The following is a 22,633-nucleotide window of genomic DNA, read 5'->3' as shown; positions in this document are numbered from 1 at the left end:
CGGCCTATGTGGCCTTCCTCATGCTCATGCTCAAGGTCAATTCTGGATTTAGGTGGACCAGTGTCGATGCTTTCGAAAACATCCTGTGCCACTGGGGACTATGCAAATGTTTGCATTTTCTTCATGAGAGCAATGATAGGCAAGATATTTTTTTGAAAAGTCCTTTAGGGATTTCCTTTAAAAATTTGCAAACCCGACATCTTTTAAGTTCTTAGGAACAGGCCAATCCACAACAGCCTTAATCTTGTTCAGGTCCATACTCAGACTGTCTTGAGAGATATACTCCTGAAACTGGTATGTTCAAATTCACATTTCTCTAGTTTGATATAGAGTTCTTCCGGAGTCGCTCCAAGACCAACCAGACGTGGTTACGATGTTTTTTCATGTTGTCAGATAAAATAGGAATGTCATTGAGGTAGGCCACCACAAATTAATCCAGTAGCTCTCTGAATAAATTGTTAATAAAATGTTGGAAGGTGGTAGGAGCATTGCTAAGACCAAACGGCATGACTAGATATTCAAAGTGTCCATATCTTGTTCTGAGAGCCGTTTTCCGGATCCGCACCAAATTATATGTTCCTCTGAGGTCTAGTTTAGTAAAGATCTTGACTGCCTGCAGCCTTTCCAGCAGATCGGGGATTAATGGAAGAGGATAGCGATTCTTAATAGTGATCTTATTTAGTTCCCAGTGATCAATGCCTGGTTGAAGAGTAGAATCTTTTTAACGCAGAATATGGGTGCTCCCGCCAGGGAGGAAGAGGGCCGAATGAAGCCCTATTCTAGATCTTCATCTAAATATTCCCGAAGGGCTTTTAATTCTGGTTCTGAAAGGTTGTGGATACACCCAAACAAAATAGAGGATCCAGGAAGCAGCTCAATAGGACAATCATACGGCCGATGAGGGGGCAGTTGATCTTTTTGCTGCAGACATTGTTGAACGAACGGTATTGTGGTGGCAACTTCTTGTTTTCTAGGGGAGCACTCTTGGGTTCTTGCCCTGGACTGGACGTGGGCAGTTGGGATTGACAATTCACCTCACAATGCTCTGAGGAGAAGTGATAGTTCCTGATTCCCAATTGATGACCGGGTTGTGAGTAGAGAACCAAGTGATTCCTAGGATGACTGGAAATTTCGGAGAGGAGATGACATGGAAACTGATTGCCTCATGATCTGGTTCAATGTAAATTTCCAGTTCTCTGGTCTTGGTTTTAGCTGAAATTTTGCCCCTGAGCCTTTAGGTATGCCCCTGCATGGAGGCACTAGTACCCTGTTGTACCGCCTCTAGCTTGTATGTATGATGTGATACAGGTAGAAATGGAGGCTCTAGTACCCTGTTGTACCACCTCTAGCTTGGATAGAATATGTGATACCAGTGGCGATGGGGACTCTAGTACCCTGTTGTACCGCCTCTAGCTTGAATACAAGATGTAATACAGGCAGGTATACCTCCTACACACGGGCGTATTTGCGAAGATACTTGCGCACAAAATATGAAGTGAATAGAACCCATTGATTTCAACGGGTTTGTTCACTTTTCCGCATTTTGTGTGAGCATTTCAGTTGCACACACAAAAAAAATAGAACATAATCTATAATGTTTCATTTTTCTGTGTATTTGCGCCCCAAAGATCCCCATAGAAGTCACTGGGATGGGGGGATGGGGAGTTGCTAATACGTGTGCAATATGCAAGGACATGTGTGAAACACTACGTAATTGCACAGGAAAAAACACACCTGAACTAATTTGACATTTCAATCAGTGCGTTTTTGTTTGCCACACGCAAATGAACGTGCCCTGCGAGGGCAAAAAAGGGAGCAAAATACAGTAATGCGTGAGCAAAAAAAACAGTTCAATACGCAAATATGCTTTGCTCAGGTACGTGCAAATACACACAGAATCGTAGGTTCATAGAATGATAGAGTTGGAAGGGACCTCCAGGGTCATCGGGTCCAACCCCCTGCTCAGTGCAGGATTCAGTAAATCATCCCAGACAGATATTTGTCCAGCCTTTGTTTGAACACTTCCATTGAGGGAGAACTCACCACTTCCTGTGGTAACCTGTTCCACTCATTGATCACCTTCACTGTCAGAAAGTTATTTTTAATATCTAATCTGTGTCTCCTCTCTTTCAGTTTCATCCCATTGCTTCTAGTCTTTCCTTGTGCAGATGAGAATAGGGCTGATCCCTCTGCACTGTGACAGCCCTTCAGATATTTGTAGACAGCTATTAAGTCTCCTCTCAGGCTTCTCTTTTGCAAGCTAAACATCCCCAGATACTTAGATACTTTAACCGTTCCCCATAGGACATGATTTGCAGACCGCTCACCATCTTGGTAACTTTCTTTTGAACTTGCTCCAGTTTGTCTATCTCTTTTTTAAAGTGGGGTGCCCAGAACTGGACACAATATTTGAGATAATGTCTGACTAAGGAAGAGTAGAGGGGGATAATGACCTCACGTGATCTAGACTCTATGCTTCTCTTAATACATCCCAGAATTGTGTTTGCCTTTTTGGCTGCTGCATCACATTGTTGACTCATGTTCAGTCTATGATCTATTAGTACACCCAAGTCTTTTTCACATGTGCTGCTTAACCAAGTTCCTCCGATTCTGTATGTGCTTTTTTCATTTTTCTTGCCCAGATGTAGAACTTTGCATTTCTCATTCTTAAATACCATTCTGTTAGTCGCCGCCCACTGTGCAAGCTTTTCTAGATCTTTTTAAATACTTTCTTACTCTTCCCTAGTATTAGCTATCCCTCCTAGCTTTGTGTCGTCGGCAAATTTGATCAGTTTCTCAATTCCCTTCTCCAGATCATTTATAAAAATGTTGAACAACACTGGGCCTAGGACAGAGCCTTGTGGTACCCCACTTGATACATTCTTCCACTTGGATATGCAGGTGTTTATGACCACTCTTTGAGTATGATCACTCAGCCAGTTGTGAATCCACCTAACAGTTGCATTGTCAATCACATATTTGGTCATTTTTTCAATAAGTATGGTATGAGATACTTTGTCAAATGCTTTACTAAAGTCAAGATATACTATATCCACCGCATTTCCATGATCTACCCAGTCTGTGATTCTGTCAATAGAAGGAAATTAGATTTATCTGGCATGACTTGTTTGTTACAAACCCATGCTGGCTCTGGTTAATTACTCCATTTTTATCCAAGTACTTGCATTAATGCTGTTTAATAATTTAATCAAAGATCTTTCCCGGTATAGAAGTCAGGCTCACAGGCCTGTAGTTTCCTGGATCCACCTTCTTCCCTTTTTTGAAGATAGGGACAGTATTTGCCCTTTTCCAATCTTCTGGGACTTCTCCTGTTCTCTTGGAATGTTTAAAGATTATGGCGAGTGGTTCAGCAATTATCTCTGCTGCCTCCTTTAGTATCCTAGGATGTAATTCATTTGGACCTTGAGACTTGAATTCATTTAGATCAGCTAAGTGTTCCCTCACCATCTCTCTGCTTACAGATAACCTGCATTCTTTTATTCCCCCAATAGCACAGGGAAGATCAGCTAATATTCCATCTACTTTCTGAGAGAAAACAGATACAAAATAGAAATTTAAAAGCTCGGCCTTCTCAACATCATTCTTAACCAGTTCACCATTTTCATCCTGCAGTCATCCAATAGCATCTTTGACTTTTCTTTTGCTTTTGACATACCCCCAAAATCCTTTTTTATTGCTTTGGATCTCTGCTGTAAGCCTCAATTCATTATTAGCTTTTCTGACATTTGCTGAATATGTGTGAAACATATGCTTGTGTGAAGCCGGCCTAATGCTGCTTTCACATGGCCGAGAAAGTTGTGTGAGATTTGTGCGTTGTGAGGTGTACAAATCTTGCATGAATATGAACCCAGTTCTTTTGAATGGGGTCATACACGTGAGCAATTTTTTCTTGCATCACAGTGCAAGACAAAAATCACGGCATGTCCTATCTTTGGGCATTCCCTTACCCATTGTTTTCTATGGGGCCACAAAACACTGCACCATGCGAGGTTTCTCATTGAAAACAATGGATTCAAACTGCACTGAAGTGACTCGCATCTGCAGGTACATCGCATTGGAGGTGAACGTGATATCGGCCTGATATTGCGCTTAGCTGTGTGAAATTAGCCTTAGAGTGCGTTCACATGTGCAAGTTTAGTTAAGGTTTCTTTGCGGTTTTTGAAGCCAAGACCAGGTGGGAATCAAAAAAGGAGAGAAATAGTAAAGTATGGCACGCCTCCTCTTTTTGTAGATACAATCCTGGTTTTGGCTTGAGAAACTGCATCTAAAAGTTGACCGAAGACTGCGTGTGTGAACGCACCCTTATGTGGGTGTCGCTTACTGTATAGGGGGACATATGGCGAACATATATGCAGAACACGTGACAGGACTGTGGATGGATGGATGTGACGGGCACTTTGGAGCCACTCATGTTGGGCACAGACGGACTTTACCATTTTATTTTTAAAAGATATTTTATTCTTGTGTTTTTCAATGTCAAAAAAACAAAACATAAATAAAGACCCAACAGGACATGAAGCAGGTACCCCCAGCACCTTCCCTCCTCCTCAGGACCCCCATATTGTTCCTCAGCCTCCGTAGTGAGAGATGCTGTACATGCAGCATCCTGGGCCGCCGCTAGGTGCCGCTGTGGTGTGTGTCAGGCCACTGCCGCCCTAGCCCGCAGCGCTCATCTCTGTGCTCCGCTCCGGCCGGGCTGTTGTTGTGGGTGACGCTGTTCGGCCGCCCGGGGATGGCGGAGGCCGGGGGATCGGCTGATGAGGCGGGCAGAGGGGAGGCCGAGCTCCCGGTTCCCGGCTGGAGCGAGGCTCAGTTGCGTTCCTATCCGTTTCAGACCCGTCCGATCCCGCGGCTGCACCACAGCGATCCTCGGGCGGAAGAGCTCATCGATAATGAGGTGAGGGGGAGACTGGATGGGGGGCGCCGTGTACCACAGCTGTAGTGGGGAGCACTGGTGCCCGGTGACCCAGTGAGAGGATGCAGTGCCCAGGTCACCTAGGAGGGCGCGGGGTCATGCTGGGTCACCGTAGTAGACAAGGCATCATGACTTGGTTTTGTAGGCATATGCACCTGTGCCACCGTACACGACCCCCCCCCCCATCTCATGCACCTGTGCCTCCTGTGACAACCCCCCGCACCACAGTGCACGACCCCCTGCATACACACCCCCTCTCCCCCGTGTGCACCTGTGCTGCCGGGCACGACCCCCTGCATACACGCCCCCTCTCCCCTGTGTGCACCTGTGCTGCCGGGCACGACCCCCTGATGCACACCTTCGCTGCGGGACGTGTAGTCATGCCCGGGTGACGTAAGTGGATGCTGAGTCATACCTAAGTTTCCTAGATGGACATAGGGTCGTGCCCGGGTGACCCAATTGGACACGGCATCATGCTTAGGTAGACATGTGGTCGTGCCCGGTTGACCTAAGTGGATGCGGCGTTGTGTTGGGTGACCCAAGAGGACACAACGTCATGCCCAGGTTTCCTAGGTGGACGCAGGGTTGTGCCCAGGTGACGGTGACAGATCATAGAAGTCTCCATAACTTTGCTTGTCAGGCGCTGGCACGTCTTAGCCGGAGGCTCTGGCACACATTTTTGGCTAAACGAGTAGATGTTTTGTTTGGGAAGATGCCAGGGGACAGGTCAGACACCAGATGGCCCTCGTTCTGGTTCTTGCCCTCCATTGGGTGCCATTTGTTCCCGAGTGGTGCCGCAACCAGTGCTGCTGTTGGTATTGTTCTGCTCTGTCGTATGAAGAGCCTCCCCTCCTAGGTGTCTCTCCTCTTACTACCAGCAGATGGAGGCTTGTGATGACCATCTCTTCCTCCTGCAGAAGACCTTGGCTTATATTCACAGCCATCACTACAAGGCCTGTTAGAGGGATTCTGTCTTCAGGCTCATTCTGCTCGAACCCCGGGTGGCATGACCCAGGACAGCACCGCTCACTACCCCCGTAGGGGTCTTATCCTAAAACGCTGCGATGGTCCAGAATAAATACACTTTGAAGTTGGCCTTGAAGCTCAACTCCAAGTTAGGGGGGCGGCCCATGCCGACCTCTTCCCACCTGCATCTTCTTGAGTGACCGCTCTCTCCCCCCTTGTGGCTGTGGGTGGGGACAGGCAGCGCGGCCCGCCATTGTGACTCGAGTTCAGCTGGGAGTCTAACTTCAAAGTCTATTCTGAAACACCGCAGGGGTAACAGGCGTCCTGTACCGGGTTCATGCTGCCTTCTAATAGGTGGCGCTCTAGAGGCATTGGTTTTTCTTCCCATCTGCATGGTCCTGAAACATCAAGTCTTGTAGAAACCCTGCAGAGAACACGGGAGATAATCTGTTGCTGATCTGTTCCTTTCTACACTAGGGAATGGGGTGGGAATTATCCAAGGGGGCAGGGCTTAATCTTTGTATCATAATGTAGAGGGGGAGGCTCCTGCTGCAGCCAATTGTCTTAAAGAGACTTTCACTTACTTTTAGCCCTATAAGCTAAGTTTATGGGCTGAATGTAGGTGACCTGTGGAGTCCGGGAATGTGTTATACTTACCCCCCTCGTTGTTCCCCCGGTCTCAGCGCTGAAAGCTGCCGCTGCTGTATGTTGCTTGACGCACTAAGTAGTCCGCCCATTATAGTCTAAGGTTGTTGTTGTAGACTTACAAGGAGACGACTCACACTTTTTGGTCATGTTGCACGCTTGTCAGAAGCTGTCCCGGCCCACAGTGCTCTAACCGCAGCAATTGCTAGGAAAATCGAGAGACGGCCGAGGTTTCTTGGTCGTCCGCGGCGATCATGGGTGCAACAGATAGGCAACAGTACCTCCTCCGACATCTACACTGAATGGAACAATGCTCTCGGTTTTGGTCATTCTAGATCGGCGCTACGGACCATCGTCGTTCAAGCGTGATAACTAACTAATAGGCTTAGTAGAATGCACTACGTAAGTAATGCAGTGTACTATTCTAGCGATTGAACAATCGTATCTCCAAGTCTCTTTGAAGGACTAAAAAATAGCTCAAAAGAAGTTCAATAAAGTTTAAAGAAAATTATCCAGATTTTAAAAACACACACATTTGTCTACAAAATCCCTTTTCAAATAGATAAAATACCACAAAAAACCTTGTTAAAAAGTAACACATAATAGGTATTACCACGTCCGTAACGACCCAGACAGTGGAAATAGTTTGCTATTTATAGCGCATGTTGAACGCTGTAAAAATAATTTAAAAAACTAATGTCAAAAAAGTTATTTTTAATTTTTTTTTATTTTGGTCACCTCCCAAAAAAACACAATGAAAAGTCACATGTAACTGTAAAAAAAAAAAAAAATCTCACAGAGCTCTGCTGACAGAAAAATAAAAATGTTCCGGCTCTTGCATTCAGTACTTCTTCTTCTTTTTTTTTTTTTTTAACGTGTTTTTTAAATATGTACCCCCACAAAGGGGCCATTACGAAATGCAACTTGTCCCACATAAAACAAGCCATCACACGGCTATATCAATGAATTATGGCTCTTAGGCTGGCTGCACACGACCGTGACGGGCTCCGCCGCGGTATTCCGCGGCGGAGCCCGTCACGACGCCCCCCCAGAGACCCCAAACTTACCTGCGGATCCGGCGTCCTCGGCTTCGGCGTGATGCGCCGGCCACGTCATATGTGCTACAGCGGAAGATAGCGTGACGGACGGCTTCTATTGACTGCAATAGAAGCCGTCCGCGCGTACACCTGCGGAAAATGGAGCATGCCGCGGGGGAGGATGGGTGATTTCACGGTGCGGAATTCCGCACCGTGAGCCCTGAGCTATTAGGTTCAATAGAACCTAATAGCTGCAGGCAACGCAGCGGATTTCCGCCGCGAATTACGCAGCGGAAATCCGTCCGTGGGTATGGAGCCCTTATAAAGCGATGATGAAAATCGCTTGGTCCTTAAGGCAAAAAATAGGCTGGTCACCAAGGGGTCAAAGGGAATTTCTGTAATTTAAAAATGTACAAGCAGGGTGGGAGTCCAAATAAAATTGCGCACACGTGGCTGACACCTGTCAGATGCCCCCCGGTGGCGATCATGTTAGTATCACCGCTGAAGCCATCAGGCGTACGGTCACATGACGGCTGCAGCATGTTTCGGGACTGGGCTAAGAGTAGTTAGACCTAAACATTAGTGATGTCACATCTCGGCGTTGACCCATTATATGTTTGTCGGTGGTTAATGTATAACAGACTGGTGGCGTGCCCAGTAGCAGCGCGCACTCTGGGGAGGTTGGGAGAGCGGGCTCTGCAAGGCACACTCATCAGATAAGGTGCGCTCTTGGTTCCTGGTTAATCAACCACTACACCTTTCATTTGTTTAGCAAAGCTTCCAGGTTAACGTGAGCGTTTGTCACCTGATCTCAGACCGCGTCATACGTGTGCCCATCTCCATTCACAGGATGGCGCTGATGAGCCACAACTGTACTGGTGAACAAGCCCTAATTGACTGTACATTGTAACTGTTGATCTGATTGGGCGCACTGGACTGGTGGGGATCCAGAGACCGCCTGTTTTATATGCAATCCAAATACTTATGTTTAGAGACAGAAAAAAGCGGCAAATTTACATTTTTACAGAAAATCTGACAAAAATACAAATGTGAAAAAACTGTAGTTAAAAATCCGTATCGACGTAAGACTTAGAACAGCAAGACATAGTAGACAACAAAAACAGCGGCGTTCTTCGGCCGTATTTAGATTTTGTCACATTTATGTACTTTTTAATGTAATTTTTCTTTAACCCATTAGAGACCGCAATACGACCTCACTAACAGGCTTTACACCTGCACAGGAGCAGAGAAACCTCAGATCCTGCTCATTTAACCCCTTTCATGCCACAATTGGTAGCAATTGCATCATGTAAGTAGATGACAGGGGAAGGGGGCTCCTTCTGTCACCCATCGGTACCCCACAATGCATTCGCAAAGTACCGATAGGTTCCTTTGGCAGACAGCAGCCTAACTAAGACCCAATACACCGGCATATTTTCATTGTGGAATCTGCAGTGGGCGTCCGCCCCCCGGATTCTGCAGCAAATACTTCCCATAGACATGCTATACAAAACCGCATTTCCCTATCTACGAGCGGAAATCAATTGCGATTTTTCTGCTCGCGGAGGGAAAATCGCAGCATGTCCTATTTTGGTGCAGATGGCTTCCATTGAAGTCGATGGATGCGAGTTTCCCAGCACATCCTCATGACAGATAAAGAACAATGCGGACAGGTCCCGAGGGGTCACCGGCTGGGCACTGGGTCAGATTCCGCTGCGGGATCCCGCATGTGAAATCCGACCCGGCCCTTGCGTTCGGCCTACGGCTTCCATGTCTGCCATGTAACTCAGCCTATTAGGCTCCGCCTTTTGCAGATTTGATGTCCTAGGCTTACTTATGCACTACATAAGTAATGCAGTGTACTATTATAGCTATCGATCAATTGCATCTTCAAGTTCCCTTTTGGGACTAAAGAAATTTAATCAAGTTTAGTTGAAAGAAAATCTAATAAAAAAATAATGCTTTTTTTCCCACAAAAAATGGATAAAATACCCCCCCAAATTTTTTAAAAAGCAGCACCTAACAGGTATTATTGTGTTCATAATGACCCCGGCAATGAAAAATTTTTATCGCGCTTGATGAATGTTATTAGAATAGTTTCAAAAACTAATGCCAGAATTGTTATTTTTCTAAAGTTTACCTCCCAAAAATGCAATAAAAAGCAGTCCCAAAGCCCCGTGTACCTCAAACTAGTACCAATAAAAACTACAGCTCTTCTCCCAAAAAACAGGACCTCGCAGCGCTTTGTTGCTGGAAAATAACAAGTTTTAATTGTTTTTCTTTGAAAACCTGTTTTTACTGTGCAGAAGTAGTAAAAAAAATAAACTGCATCAACTTGGTATTGCAGTAATTGTGCCGATCAGATAAGAAAATGATCGGGTTAGTTTTACTGAATAGTGAATGCTGTGAAAACAAAACCCCAAAAGAATGGCGGAATTTCTGGACATTTTATAATCTCCTCCCCACAAAAATGTAATAAGAGTTGTCCAACACATTATATGGACCCCGGAGTGCCGCCATCAAATATACTAAAAACAAGCCCTCATATTACTATGTCAACGGGTTACGGCTCTTGTAATGTAATGCTAAAAATCACTTGGTCCTTAAGACACAAAATGGGCTGGTCACGAAGGGGTTAAAAATATGATCTCGTTTATATGTTTGTTTACGTGATTGGCCTCAGTGGTCAGGTACATAAACGACCGCCGCGGCTAGTGAACGGCATGTGACTGCACAAGCAACCCCCCCTCCCCCCCCCCCCCCCGACCGCGGCATCACTTCTGACAAGCAGAACATGCATGCGATATCTAAGAGGGAACTATGGGGGCTCAAGTCCTGGGCAGAGGGGAGTCCTTCCGTAAATACAGAGTGTGTTGGAATGTAGCCCGATTTTCTCTCTTTGTGGAAGCTATCACAAAAGGCTTGTTTCACATCCCGCTTTTTGCCGTACGGTTCAGGCGTATAAGTTGTTTTTTTCCCATCTGGATTTAGTTTTTCATCCGAACAGTACAGTTCAGCCTGTTGGGTTCTGTATGCTACGGATCTGTTCCAAGTTTTAAGGGGTTGTGCGGCCATGACAAATACATGTATGCACTTCTGTATGGCCATTACAAAGCCCTTTGTAATATAGTGTGTGCCTTGTAAATGAGCCGTACAGAAGATATATACTTACCTGGATGGGTGCTCCCCCCTGTGGTGAAGATTCCCTCGTCCTCAGTTATGACAAATGCTGTCTGCGGTCGTCTTCTTTTGTCGCACAGTAGTGCTTGTCGGTTACTCGTAAACGCGCATTTGATTCGTCAGGCATGAGTAGTGCCTTCACTTCTGGGTTTTGGCTTCCTCACTCTCAGCCTGCCACTGCAACCTGAGCAGAAGCAAGAACAGTCACAGAAGCATCCACCGGCAACTGTCCAGAGCTGAAGGGTGAGTGGGGGGCAGTTTCGGGCGGCAGTATTACTACTGGGGGCAGTATCGGTGGTCAATATTACTAGTGCTACTACCACGGATGGATGGACGGATGGGTGGGTCACTATTACTGCTAGGGCAACTGTTGGGGGGTTACTATTACTGCTGGGACAACTGTTGGGGAGTCACTTTTACTGCTGGGGCCACTATGCAGAGCAACTGTATCTAAATCGATCCTGTGTGATACAGCGTCTCAGCAGATGTATCACACAGGATCGGTTTAGATACAGCGTCTCAGCAGATGTATCTAAGCTGATCCTGTGTAATATGCCTGCTGAGCTGTTGTTTCTAAGCCGATCTTGTGTGGAACAGTGTCTCAGCAGACGTATCACACAGGTTCTTCTTGCAGATGTATCTAAGCTGATCCTGTGTAATATGCCTGCTTGAGCTGTTGTTTCTAAGCCGATCCTGTGTGGTAAAGTGTCTCAGCAGATGTATCTAAGCTGATCCTGTGTAATATGCCTGCTGAGCTGTTGTTTCTAAGCTGTTTCCTGTGTGGTACAGTGTCTCAGCAGACGTATCATACAGGTTCTGCTTAAATACAGCGCTCAGCAGACGTATCACATAGGATCGGCTTAGATACAGTGTCTCAGCAGATGTATCTAAGCCAATCCTGTTTGGTATGTCTGCTGAGCTGTTGTATCCAAGCCGATCAGTGTCTCAACAGACGTATAACACAGGATCTGCTTAGATGCAGTGTCTCAGCAGACGTATCACACAGGAGCGGCTTAGATCTGTCTGCTGAGACACTGTATCTAAACTAGATACTGCGTCTCAGCAGATGTATCTAAGCCCATCCTGTGTGATACGTCTGCTGAGCTGCTGTATCTAAGTCGATCGTGGGTGGTTGTCTATCTAATCTGAGGGGGGGGGGGGTTGGGGAGGGGTAGTGTATCAATGCCTGAGGCCTCATTCACACGGGCTACAAAGTCTTGCTATAAAACGCATGTATGTGAAACCCAAGGTTTCCAATTGGTTCTTTCAGGCTACAAAACCTAGCGATGATGTGAACGAGGCCTGACAGGTGTAATACTGTATGGATACAGCATCGCACCTTAGGGATTTAGATACGCAGCTCAGCAGACAGCACATAGAAACTAGAATGGGCGGGAGCAGGAGAACGTCCCATACTGATGAGTTCGACGCATCCTGCTGTCATCGGGAGCACGCGCACAGAGGGGGGAGGCGCAGGGCATTGTGGGATAGCAGCACAACGGCGCCATCTTTGAACTTTGCTTAGAACATCAGTTTACTAAGTAAGAAAAAGACAGAACAGGTAATATGCCTGAGTCCCTGTATGCTGTGTTTTACACTGGTTTTACAATGGTTAGTAAAAGGAAAGCATTATTATAAAAAAAATGTCACCCTGCGTGGCCGGACAACCCCTTTAAGGGGTTCTGTCCCCCACATAAGTCATCAGTAGCTGATCTCCAGACCCGCTGTCAGTGCAAACCGCATTGGAAGCAGACAGCGCTGTCAGCATTGCAGCAGCCCGCTTTGGTATTGAGACACGACTCACAATAAATGGGATTGTATGCCTGTCGTACCCAACCGGGCTGCTGCAAGTACGGACAGCTGGCGCGGCAGATCCCTGCCGATCAACGATTTTTCACCTATGCAATGGAGAACATACACTAAGGCTTCCTGCACATGGGCGGTTATTTGCTATGAAACTGGCAGTCAGCATCTGCAACACGAATCCACATCAAATACCGGCTGTTACTTCGTATGGAGATCCGCTGCTTCCTACACACGAGCGGAAACCAATTGTGAATCCCGCTCGCAGAGGAAAAATCGCAGCATGCTCCATTTTCATGAGAGCTCTGCATAGAATACGTCCAGTGAAGTCAAAAGAAGCCATCCGACCCGCGGCCTGTCCACAATGAACATTGTGGACAGATCGCTGATCCGAGTCACGCCTAGCGACAGTATAAGGAGGAAAAAAAAAACGGTACTGCGCATGTGCGACGGCGAGTCACCGGGTCCATCTGCATTACAGAAAATTTAGCGACGGAGCAGATACGTGCGGACGCCGCTGCTGCCAGAGCTGGATTCTGCTGCAGGACTCCGCATGCGAAATCCCGCTCTGCCGTGTGCAGGCGGCCTAAGGCCACTCTCACACATGCTGCTTTTTACCGCAATTACTAACGTGATTTCGATGGGACCATGCACACCTGTTCTTGAACGCGGCGTTGGAAATTTTGAGTGCCGTCTGGTCTGTTTTTGCGTGTCTTTTTAACGCACTTCATCACCCATTTCAATGATGGGGCGCATTAAAAAGTGCTATAAAACGCTGTAACATACGTTCCAAAATGCAGCTCAAAATCACGGTAAACTGCCGCAGTTACAAGTGGCGTTTAATTGAACACATGTGAGAGTGACCTAAAACCGGACGCACACAAACGTAATAACTTGGGTCATATGAACCCATTTCAATGGGTTTATTCACATAAGCGTATTTTTCTTGCGCATTTTGTTTAGACAATAAACAAACCGCAGCACGCTGTATTTTCCTGTGTATTTGCGCAGGGAAAGAGCAAATATTGGACTTATTACACATAATTGACTTTTTAATGAATGGGAGCATGGCTGCATTTTTTTTACGTGCACAGAAAGTTCAGTAAGCTTACGCCCGTGTGACACAAGTCTAAGGGTGCCTGTACATGGAATGATCAGTGTTCAGCCATCGCTTCGATAATCGTTCAGTGTGAACACGGCTGACAAGTTAATGAACGAAAAGTAAGCGCTAAAAATCATCGTTCGGATCGCACCGCCTGAATGGTTTAGAGCGTGCTTTTAAACTCGCGGCCCGAGCGAATGATCGAACTGTGACATTTTTCGCTCTTTCGTTTAAGCGAATGGTTTCCCTAGAGCGGGGGTCCTTGTGTCCCCCATCCTCCTCCCTGTATTATTATTACACCCCTGCATTGAGGTGGAGACTGAATGGGAGCGCTGGTTGCACAAGTGCACTAGATCTCCATTCACTTTCAGTGGGACTGCGGAGATAACGGAGCTGTACCCTCTCGGTGAGACCCCCAACAATCAGCAAGTTATCCCCTGTCCTGTGGAGGGGGTTGACTTGAAGTTGTGGTCCAACTCCTTTAATGTTTGACTGCAGATAAACCTTTACACTGAACTTTCTGAAGTTACTGACTGCAGAGTGATCTGCTCCTGCGAGGTCAGGAAGCGGAGGAGCACGTCTGAGTACAGGAGATGTGCGCAGCTGTTCTCGGTCACGTACTTGTGGGGTGACACTTCCTCATCAGTGAGCAGCTTGTTGTGGGGATATGTGTATATGCGGCACGTCCCCATAAGTAGTACGCGGTGCCGTAGGGCGCTTTTACACGTAGCGAGATATTGTGTGTCTGAGCGAAGAAGGAAACAATGTGACAGTTCGCTCTGGCCGTCAGTCTAAACACAGAGATACATTGTTTATTTATAAACAGGATTGTTCGGTTCTCCGTAGCGGCGAATGAGAAGACAGAACGATAAACAGATTAGCGAACGGCCAACAATGGTTGTCATGTTTGTGTCATATAAATGATGATGAGCAAATTATCGTAGAATCGTTGGCCGCGAACGATTATTCTTCACATTCGAATTATCCGATAACGTGCCGTGTAAAGGCACTCTTAGGCGCCTCTCACACAGGTGATAGTAGAAACCACTGACCTCACCACTTTCACTTTTCCTGCTGGTGGCATACAACGCTGCGTTCCAATATGGCGTTTTTAACAGCAGTGTTTTCAATGGGCGATGCATCGCAATTAAAACCGCTGAAATGCCCGAAAATTAGAACAGACCGCACTCAAAAAGCAAAGTATTACAAGCGCTGCACTTTAGGTTGCTCTCATACAGCCTGCTTTTTACCGTGATTAGCGTAGCGTTTTCAAATGCCGCACTAATCGTAGTACAACATTACCATTTCAATGGGGCTTCGCAGACCAGCGCCTAATTTTTACGTGCTTTAGTGATTTTTTTTAATGCACTTAATCACCCATCACAATGATGGGGTGCGTTAAACACAGCCAAACGCTGTAACGTGTTTCAAAACGCAGCACACAATCGCGGTTTTGGACTCTGCTTTGTGAACACGTGTGACAGTGGCCTTAGCGCTCGTCTGAAAAGCCTCATTGAAATGAATGGAGGCGTTTTACAATGTTTGGCGCAGTATTTGAAATGCCGCACTAAACGCTGTAAAAAAGGGCCTGCGTGAGAGTGGCCTGAGGCTGGCTTCACACGAGTGTGTATTTGGGCACGCATCAGCTCCGTGTATCTGCAGATTGAATGTTTTTTGCGCACACATTGACGTATATTTTTCTGGCTTTTGTGCGTGCAAAAATAAGGAACCAATGCTCCCAGCCATTGAAATGGCTAATTAGTCTAATGAATCCAAGATGTGTTCTTTTTCCTGTGCAACCGCACAATTATCACGCAGCTCCTAGCGTATTGCGCACGTATTTGGGCACCCCCATTGATTTTTAAGCAGATTTCTGAAGTACGCAAGATAATAGGGCACGCTGCTTTTTTCTTTTGCGCAGGAAAAATATTTACATGTGAATGAGCCCATTGAAATCAATGAGTTCTATTCACTGCGTATTGCGCACACAAATTTAGCATGCGCAAATACGCCTGTGTGAAGTCAGAGGGACATGAAAGGCGCGATGTTCCCTCGGGCGTCCTCTAGTCGGCCTGTACAAATGTTCTAGGTCTGTTTAAAGATTTGATATACAAAACCATTTCCAAGAACGTTCCAGATGATGTGCAGTAGTTGTGGGGAACTTCCGAAGTGTCCGGCCACGCTTCCAGCTTCGGCGTGATGACATCTATTCGTCTCTCCAAACTTTATTTATGTCATGCACCGAAGAGTGAAGTGCAGCCTAGACTCAGTACAACTGGTACAGCCTCGGCGGTGTAGTTCAGTGCTTTGGAGGTGGACAGGGTCCCAGACCAGTTGGCCAGTGGAACCATCCATCAGACAGTGGCGGTAGTGCTTTACATACTGGGCAGGAAGAGCGAAAACTGGGTTCTTGGTAAATGTTAGCACCGAAGAACATTAAAAACAGCTTTTGGACTCACCTGTGATTGGCACATTATATGCAAATAAGGAAGATGAAACAATGCCTCTGCAGCGCCACCTATTGGTCAAATCAATGCTTGACTCTTTATACAGGTCTGTAGAGCAATAATTGGGAATTGAAAACCAAGCCAGAATCCATACACAGACAGCTGTTTCTGGGTGTTTCCCCCTTATCAGTGTGCAGTAGGATCCTGGCTTGGCTAGTGAGAGGCCTGTGATGTGGATCGGGAGGGGTAACCCCTCTCCTTAGGGAAAGCACCAAGAAGGTGAGTGAGGACACTTATAACGCCATTCATGCTCCTCTGGGTAATAGGCAAATAAAATTCTGACATCCAATAGGTGGCACTGTAGAGGTATTGTTCCATCTTCCCTCTTTGCATACATTTCCCAGAGGAGCTTGCATGGCCTTATAGGTCTCCTTAGGCTGCATGTCCATGGACGTGATTCCGCCGGTGATAAATCACTGTCGAATCACGCTGTCTGAATCTTTCCATAGCGTTGCTATGGAAAGCGCAGCCGCGGCGTCCACAAGCGGAGAATCGTAGCGATTCTCTGCTCGCGGGATTCAAATTGCAGCATGCTGCAATTTGCCGTGATTCTCCGTGGTGAGCCTATCTGTCAGGCTCAGTGCGGAGAACCGTCAGCTTTCTCCTGCCCCGTGGCGGTGGAGGATGCAGGATATCGCCATACCCATGGACAGGCAGCCTAACTCACCTTCTTGGTTCTCTCCCTAAGGAGAGTCAATACCCTTCCTGATCCATAGCACATTATATGTAATGATAAGCTGCTCATGCAAAATGCAGGTGACGGGCTTCCTTTAATAGGTATTCATGCATTGCTGCCCTGGTCTGCTATGCCAACCCATCCGTAATTGTGTGACCTATACCAACAACCATCGCATTACCGCTCAGCCATGCTGACAGCTCAGAAATACCAGACACATCTGACCACCTAACTTCTCTCTCTTTTTGCACCAGGAGCCGGTGGTCCTGACTGATACAAATCTTGTGCATTCGGCACTAAAGTGGGACTTGGATTATCTGAAGGAAAACATTGGAAATGGGGACTTTTCTGTGTACAATGCCAACAGCCACAAATTTCTTTATTATGACGAGAAGAAAATGGCTAACTTTAAGACTTTCAAACCTAAGTCCATGAGGCAAGAAATGAAGTTTCCAGAGTTTGTAGAGAAGCTCAAAGATATAGAGCAAAGAGGCGGTGAGGAAAGGTAAGCTGAGCACCTTGGAATCTGTGTTAATAGGTGCACACTGCCACAGTCGGAGGAACGGGACTTGCCGATCCCAGGTAGTTGGTGTGTCTGGAAACAAGTCAACGGCAACGGCCTCTTCTGTTTCTTTCCTAATCGGTTCAGTGAAACCTCTCATTGCTAGGACTGACAGATTGGCTCACTCCCAAGACTAGGCTCACATGACCACATTGGTACTGTGTATTCTGCACGTGGGTCTTGCGTGTGTAATATGCAGTAGCAATCTGCAGAGGCAGCCATGTTACCGCTGACATGAAATCACATTGCTCAAGAAAAATCGCAGCATGTACTATCTTGGCGCATTTTACGTGCGCATACACGCCAATATAGTACATGGCTATGGGCGGCCCGCAGCAAGTATACAATGTCATTGTCCCTCATTGTATAAAAAAAAGTTGGGGTCAGAAACTGGATCATAAGGCCTCGTGTCCACAGGGACAGATCCGCAGCGGATCACCGGCACGCGTGATCCGCACCCCATAGGGATGCATTGGACAGTAGTTAAATACCTGTGGATGTCATTTTTCCCTTGAGGTGCGGATTGCGTGTGCGGGAAAACACCCGCAGCATGCTCCATTTTAGTACGGGTCTCCTGCGGGCTTCTATTGAAGCCTATGGAAGCCGTCCGGATCCGCGGCACACTCGCAGCTGAATTTCTGCTCTCCGGCGCGGGAGAGCAGGAGTTCAAAAAGAAAAGTGCACAGCGCATGCGCACGGCACGCTACTGGCGTGCCGAGCACATCTGCCGGGCCGAAGAAAAAAGGATCTGGACGCGACAGAGGGCAGATCTGCAGCGTCCAAACAGGTAAGTAATTCTTATTTTTAGGCCTCATATCCGCGGGAAAGGAGGGACCCGCTGCGGGATTCTGCATGAAGAATCTGCTGCGGGCCTCATTTTCCCCATGGACATGGGGCCTAAAGGTTTCTGATATCTTTACGGATGCAAGAAGTGTCCATCTAACTCAATCCGCCTGTAATGCCCCTTTTACACTGAGCGAGAATCAAACGATTCTCCTACGTGCGAACGAATGAGCTGGTGACATAATCACCCGCTTGTTCACGCTGGCGCAGTCATTATCATTGAGAATCGTGTAGTCCTCATTCACTAATTGTTTAGTGTGTCACAATCCTATGAACGATCAGTGTTTACACGTAACGAGAAGTGAACGAGACACGGATGATTTATATGCCGGCTGAAACTGAGCGACGAACGAGAAGCGTACGATTCTCATTCGTTATCGGCTTGCATTAAAACTGCACAATTAATGTTCAGTTTCGCTCATTTGAACGATTTTTGGAATGATTATCGTTCCGTGTAAACAGGTTATAGAATAGTGCAGCAAATCTATCAGGATGGGTTTTTGTTCTTACAGAATTAGGGCAACTTCACATGGGACATATGTGCAAAAATGCACACGTTAGCGCAATTGTGCTCCTTTGTGCATATTGCTGAGCTTTTCGCGCTGACTGGGCCATTTCACTGGGGCGGGGAACACAGCTGCGCCCCAAGTTAATTGGCGGTTTAAGCCTTTTTCACACGGGCTACAAAAACGCATGACTTTGTACCGCTACAAAAACGCATGTATGTGAAGCCCATGCTTCCCAATAGGTTCTTTCAGGCTACAAAACATTGGTAATTTAGCCTAATTAGTTCCTGATGTGTTATTTCTGTGCGGATGAGAGAGATGTTTAAATCTGCTCCTGTAAATGCTGCGGAGTTTCCACAGTGGGCCCGAAGCATGGGAGGAAACTTTTTTTTTTTTTCTTTCAGTCGGTCACTTATACAGCGAATGTGAAAGACTGAATGATTCTCGTCTGAGCGAATTATGACATCACTCGCTCGTTCATTCGATAATCGGCTCGTCTGAAAGGCCCCTTAATTAGCCCAGTAGTTGCCTAGCCATGCGGGGTGCTATATCCACCCTTCTATGTTTATCTTGTTAGTCAACGTTAGTGGTACTACTGCATGTGCTTCGAAGTTCACCACAAAGTCACAGCGTGGCGGTTGTCGCACGAGTGGAGACTCGCGTCCCCCGCACAGCGCAGTACTTCTACATTGTAGTAAAGAGAAATGTTACAATGGAGGAAATATCATGGAAAACAAGCTTTCTATTGTTTGGACATTTAACCCCTTAAAGGGGTTGTCTCGCGCCGAAACGTTTTTTTGTTTTTTTTTCAATAGGCGAACGGGGGGTTCGGCGTGAGACAAACCCAAAGGATGGGTTAAAAAAAATAAATTAAAAAGATATATTACTTACCCAAATCCCCGCTCTGCGACGACTTCTTTCTTCCTTCTCCAAGATGGCCACCGGGATCTTCACCCACGATGCACCGCGGGTCTTCTCCCATGGTGCACCGTGGGCTCTGTGCGGTCCATTGCCGATTCCAGCCTCCTGATTGGCTGGAATCGGCACACGTGACGGGGCGGAGCTACGATGACGACGCGGGACCAGCTCTCCGGCACGAGCGGCCCCATTCACAAGGCAGAAAACCGGACTGCGCAAGCGCGTCTAAAAACGCCAGAAGACAGCGAATTTAGACGGATCCATGGCGACGGGGACGCAAGCAACGGAGCAGGTAAGTGAATAACTTCTGTATGGCTCATATTTAATGCACGATGTACATTACAAAGTGCATTAATATGGCCATACAGAAGTGTATAGACCCACTTGCTGCCGTGAGACAACCCCTTTAAGGACGGGGCCTCGTTTGATAATCTACAACATTGGGATGACTTGCTAATCAGGGAAGGTCCAACTGCTGGGATAGTGGCCGATCCCCAGATTTCCCCCCTGGCACTTCCGGAGGTGTTGATAGCGGTAACCTCATATACGTGCCTCCACTCATTCACTTCATTTGGACTGCTGAAGATAGCTGAGTTGAAGCTCTTGGCTTTCTCAAGCTGTCTTATTGAAGTGAAAACTTTGGGATACGCCGGGGGTGAAATCTTGAGATCAGTGAGAGTCGCAATGCAGAGCCCTTCCTGTGCATGGGGGATAACTTTCTGAGATGGGCCTAAATGTTTTATTTTTCCATTGACACAACCATATGCGCATTACTTCACTACAAGCTGTAGTTCTTATTGCTACTATTTTGGGGTTCATGCGACTTTTTGGTCACTTGAATTGCACTTCTTGACCTTCGGCTAATATTTGGTTGGAGTGTTTTTTTGCTGCAGAAAAAAAAATGCAAGGAAAACCGCAGCTTTAAAACAAAACAAAAAGCTGTGTAAAACCACTCAGGCAGTTTTCACAGGGCCAAGAAAATCGCACAAGATTTGTGCATTGCGCGACACACTAATCTCGCACAGTTCTTTTGAATGTAGTCATATACATGAGTTTTTTTTCCCTCTTCTCCATCGCACCACGATGCGGGAAACAAATTGGGGCACGTCCTATCTTTGTGCATGCCCCTGCACAACCCATTGTTTTCAAAGTGGCTGTCGGCAGCATTGCACTTTGCTAGGTGCACGCGGTGCGATGTGAGGTTTCCCCATTAAAAACAATGGGAGAGACACCGCGGCTGACAGCCATAGCGGAGGATCGCTACTTCCCCAATGTGATGTGAGGCAGTTTTGAGATAAAAACGCCTCATATCTGCAGGGAAATCACATATTGGCGAGCGTGATATTGGCCGTGATTCACAGCCTGATCTTACACTCGCCTGTGTGAAGTTAGCCTCAGGGCGGTTTCGCACATGTATAATTAGCGAACGCAAAATGCGCACAGAATAGCGCCCATTGTTTTCAGTGGATTCATTCTCCTTATCGGTTTTGCACACGCATGCTCTATTTTAGTGTGTATTTGCGCAGCGAAGGCCCCATAGGAGTCTACAGGGGTGCACAAATATATACCTGAGTCCTGTGTGATTGCAGGGTAAAGAACACATCGGGGACTAATTAGGCTTTACAGCCTTTTAAACTCGGGGTGCTGTGTACTATGCCTATGTGAATGGTTGCGGTCAGTACAAAAAGTACAGTAAAATGTGCAGATATTAGCGCAATATCGTATCGTACAAGGCGACAACGTCTTGTTAATCTGTTCATTAACTAGAACAGAGCAGCATTGACTTCTTTACCTAAATGGTCCAAACGTCATCCGCTAACATTCGGATTACACAGTCAGCACAAATTCTAAATGTCAGTTTCTCAGTTGATGATGATGTCTCCCTCCTGTAGGTTGTATCTGCAGCAGACGCTCAACGATACCGTAGGACGAAAAATAGTGGTGGATTTCTTGGGCTTTAACTGGAATTGGATTAACAAACAACAGACGAAGCACGGCTGGGGCCAGCTAACCTCCAACCTGCTGCTCATCGGCATGGAAGGTAAAGAACTACACATGGAAATATATCTGCATGATACGTGTCTACCCATCGCTGCTTGTCTCAGTAATGTATGAATCGTGAGCCAGAAGTCCAGTAATGGAACAGGGCGCTGGAGGAAGAGATTTGTCTAAGGGCTCATGTCCACGGGCAAAAGAAGAATTAAAATCCGCAGCGGATTTTAACTCTTCTCCTGCCCGCGGATCCGCACCCCATAGGGATGCATTGACCACCCGCGGGTAGATAAATACCCGCGGATGGTCAATAAAAGTGATTTAAAAAAAAAAATGGAGCATGAAAAAATCTGGACCATGCTCCATTTTCGTGCGGGGCTCCCGCGGGCTTCTATTGAAGCCTATGGAAGCCGTCCGGATCCGCAGGAGACCTAAAATAGGAATTTAAAAGAATTTACCCATCCGGAGCGGACCGGGAAGGTCTTCTCTTCCTCACGGCCGGATCTTTCTTGCTTCGGCTCGGCGGATGTGCCCGGCGCATGCGCGCGGCCCGTCGGCGACGTGCCGCCGGCGTGACGAGTTCATCCGCCGGCCGAAAAAGAAGTTCCGGCCGTGAGGAAGAGAAGACCTTCCCGGTCCGCTCCGGATGGGTAAATTCTTTTAAATTCCTATTTTCAGCGCCTATGTCCGCGGGGCAGGAGGGACCCGATGCAGATTCTCCATGTCGAATCCGTAGCGGGCCTGATTTTCCCCGTGGACATGAGGCCTAAGGGTCCTTTTACATGGACCAATAAATCTTCAGACTCCTATATCCAAAGGAATCTGGACGATTATCGTTCAGTGTAAAGGCACGCCCCGTCTGAACCATGAATGAGAATTTGTTCGCTTCTCATTCATCATACAGTTTCTGCATGCAGAAAACTGAACGCCGAATCGATCCGTGTAAACAGGCAGTCGTTC

At 46.8% G+C, this 22,633-nt stretch overlaps 1 protein-coding gene across 1 annotated transcript in view; it reads left to right on the top strand.

The window, feature by feature from the left end:
* The first annotated feature begins 4,689 nt into the window (after positions 1–4,689).
* Positions 4,690–22,633, top strand: part of HIF1AN (hypoxia inducible factor 1 subunit alpha inhibitor) — a 32,545-nt gene continuing 14,601 nt past the window's right edge. Inside the window, exons 1-3 of the mRNA XM_066600540.1 lie at positions 4,690–4,918; positions 17,107–17,357; positions 21,574–21,722. Of these exons, the coding sequence (XP_066456637.1) occupies positions 4,754–4,918; positions 17,107–17,357; positions 21,574–21,722 (565 nt within the window). The 5' untranslated portion in view covers positions 4,690–4,753. The remainder of the gene's footprint in view (positions 4,919–17,106; positions 17,358–21,573; positions 21,723–22,633) is intronic.

The sequence above is a fragment of the Eleutherodactylus coqui genome, chromosome 4 (assembly GCF_035609145.1).
Source record: "Eleutherodactylus coqui strain aEleCoq1 chromosome 4, aEleCoq1.hap1, whole genome shotgun sequence".
NCBI classification, from domain to species: domain Eukaryota; kingdom Metazoa; phylum Chordata; class Amphibia; order Anura; family Eleutherodactylidae; genus Eleutherodactylus; species Eleutherodactylus coqui.
This window is presented reverse-complemented; position numbering and strand designations above follow the sequence as displayed.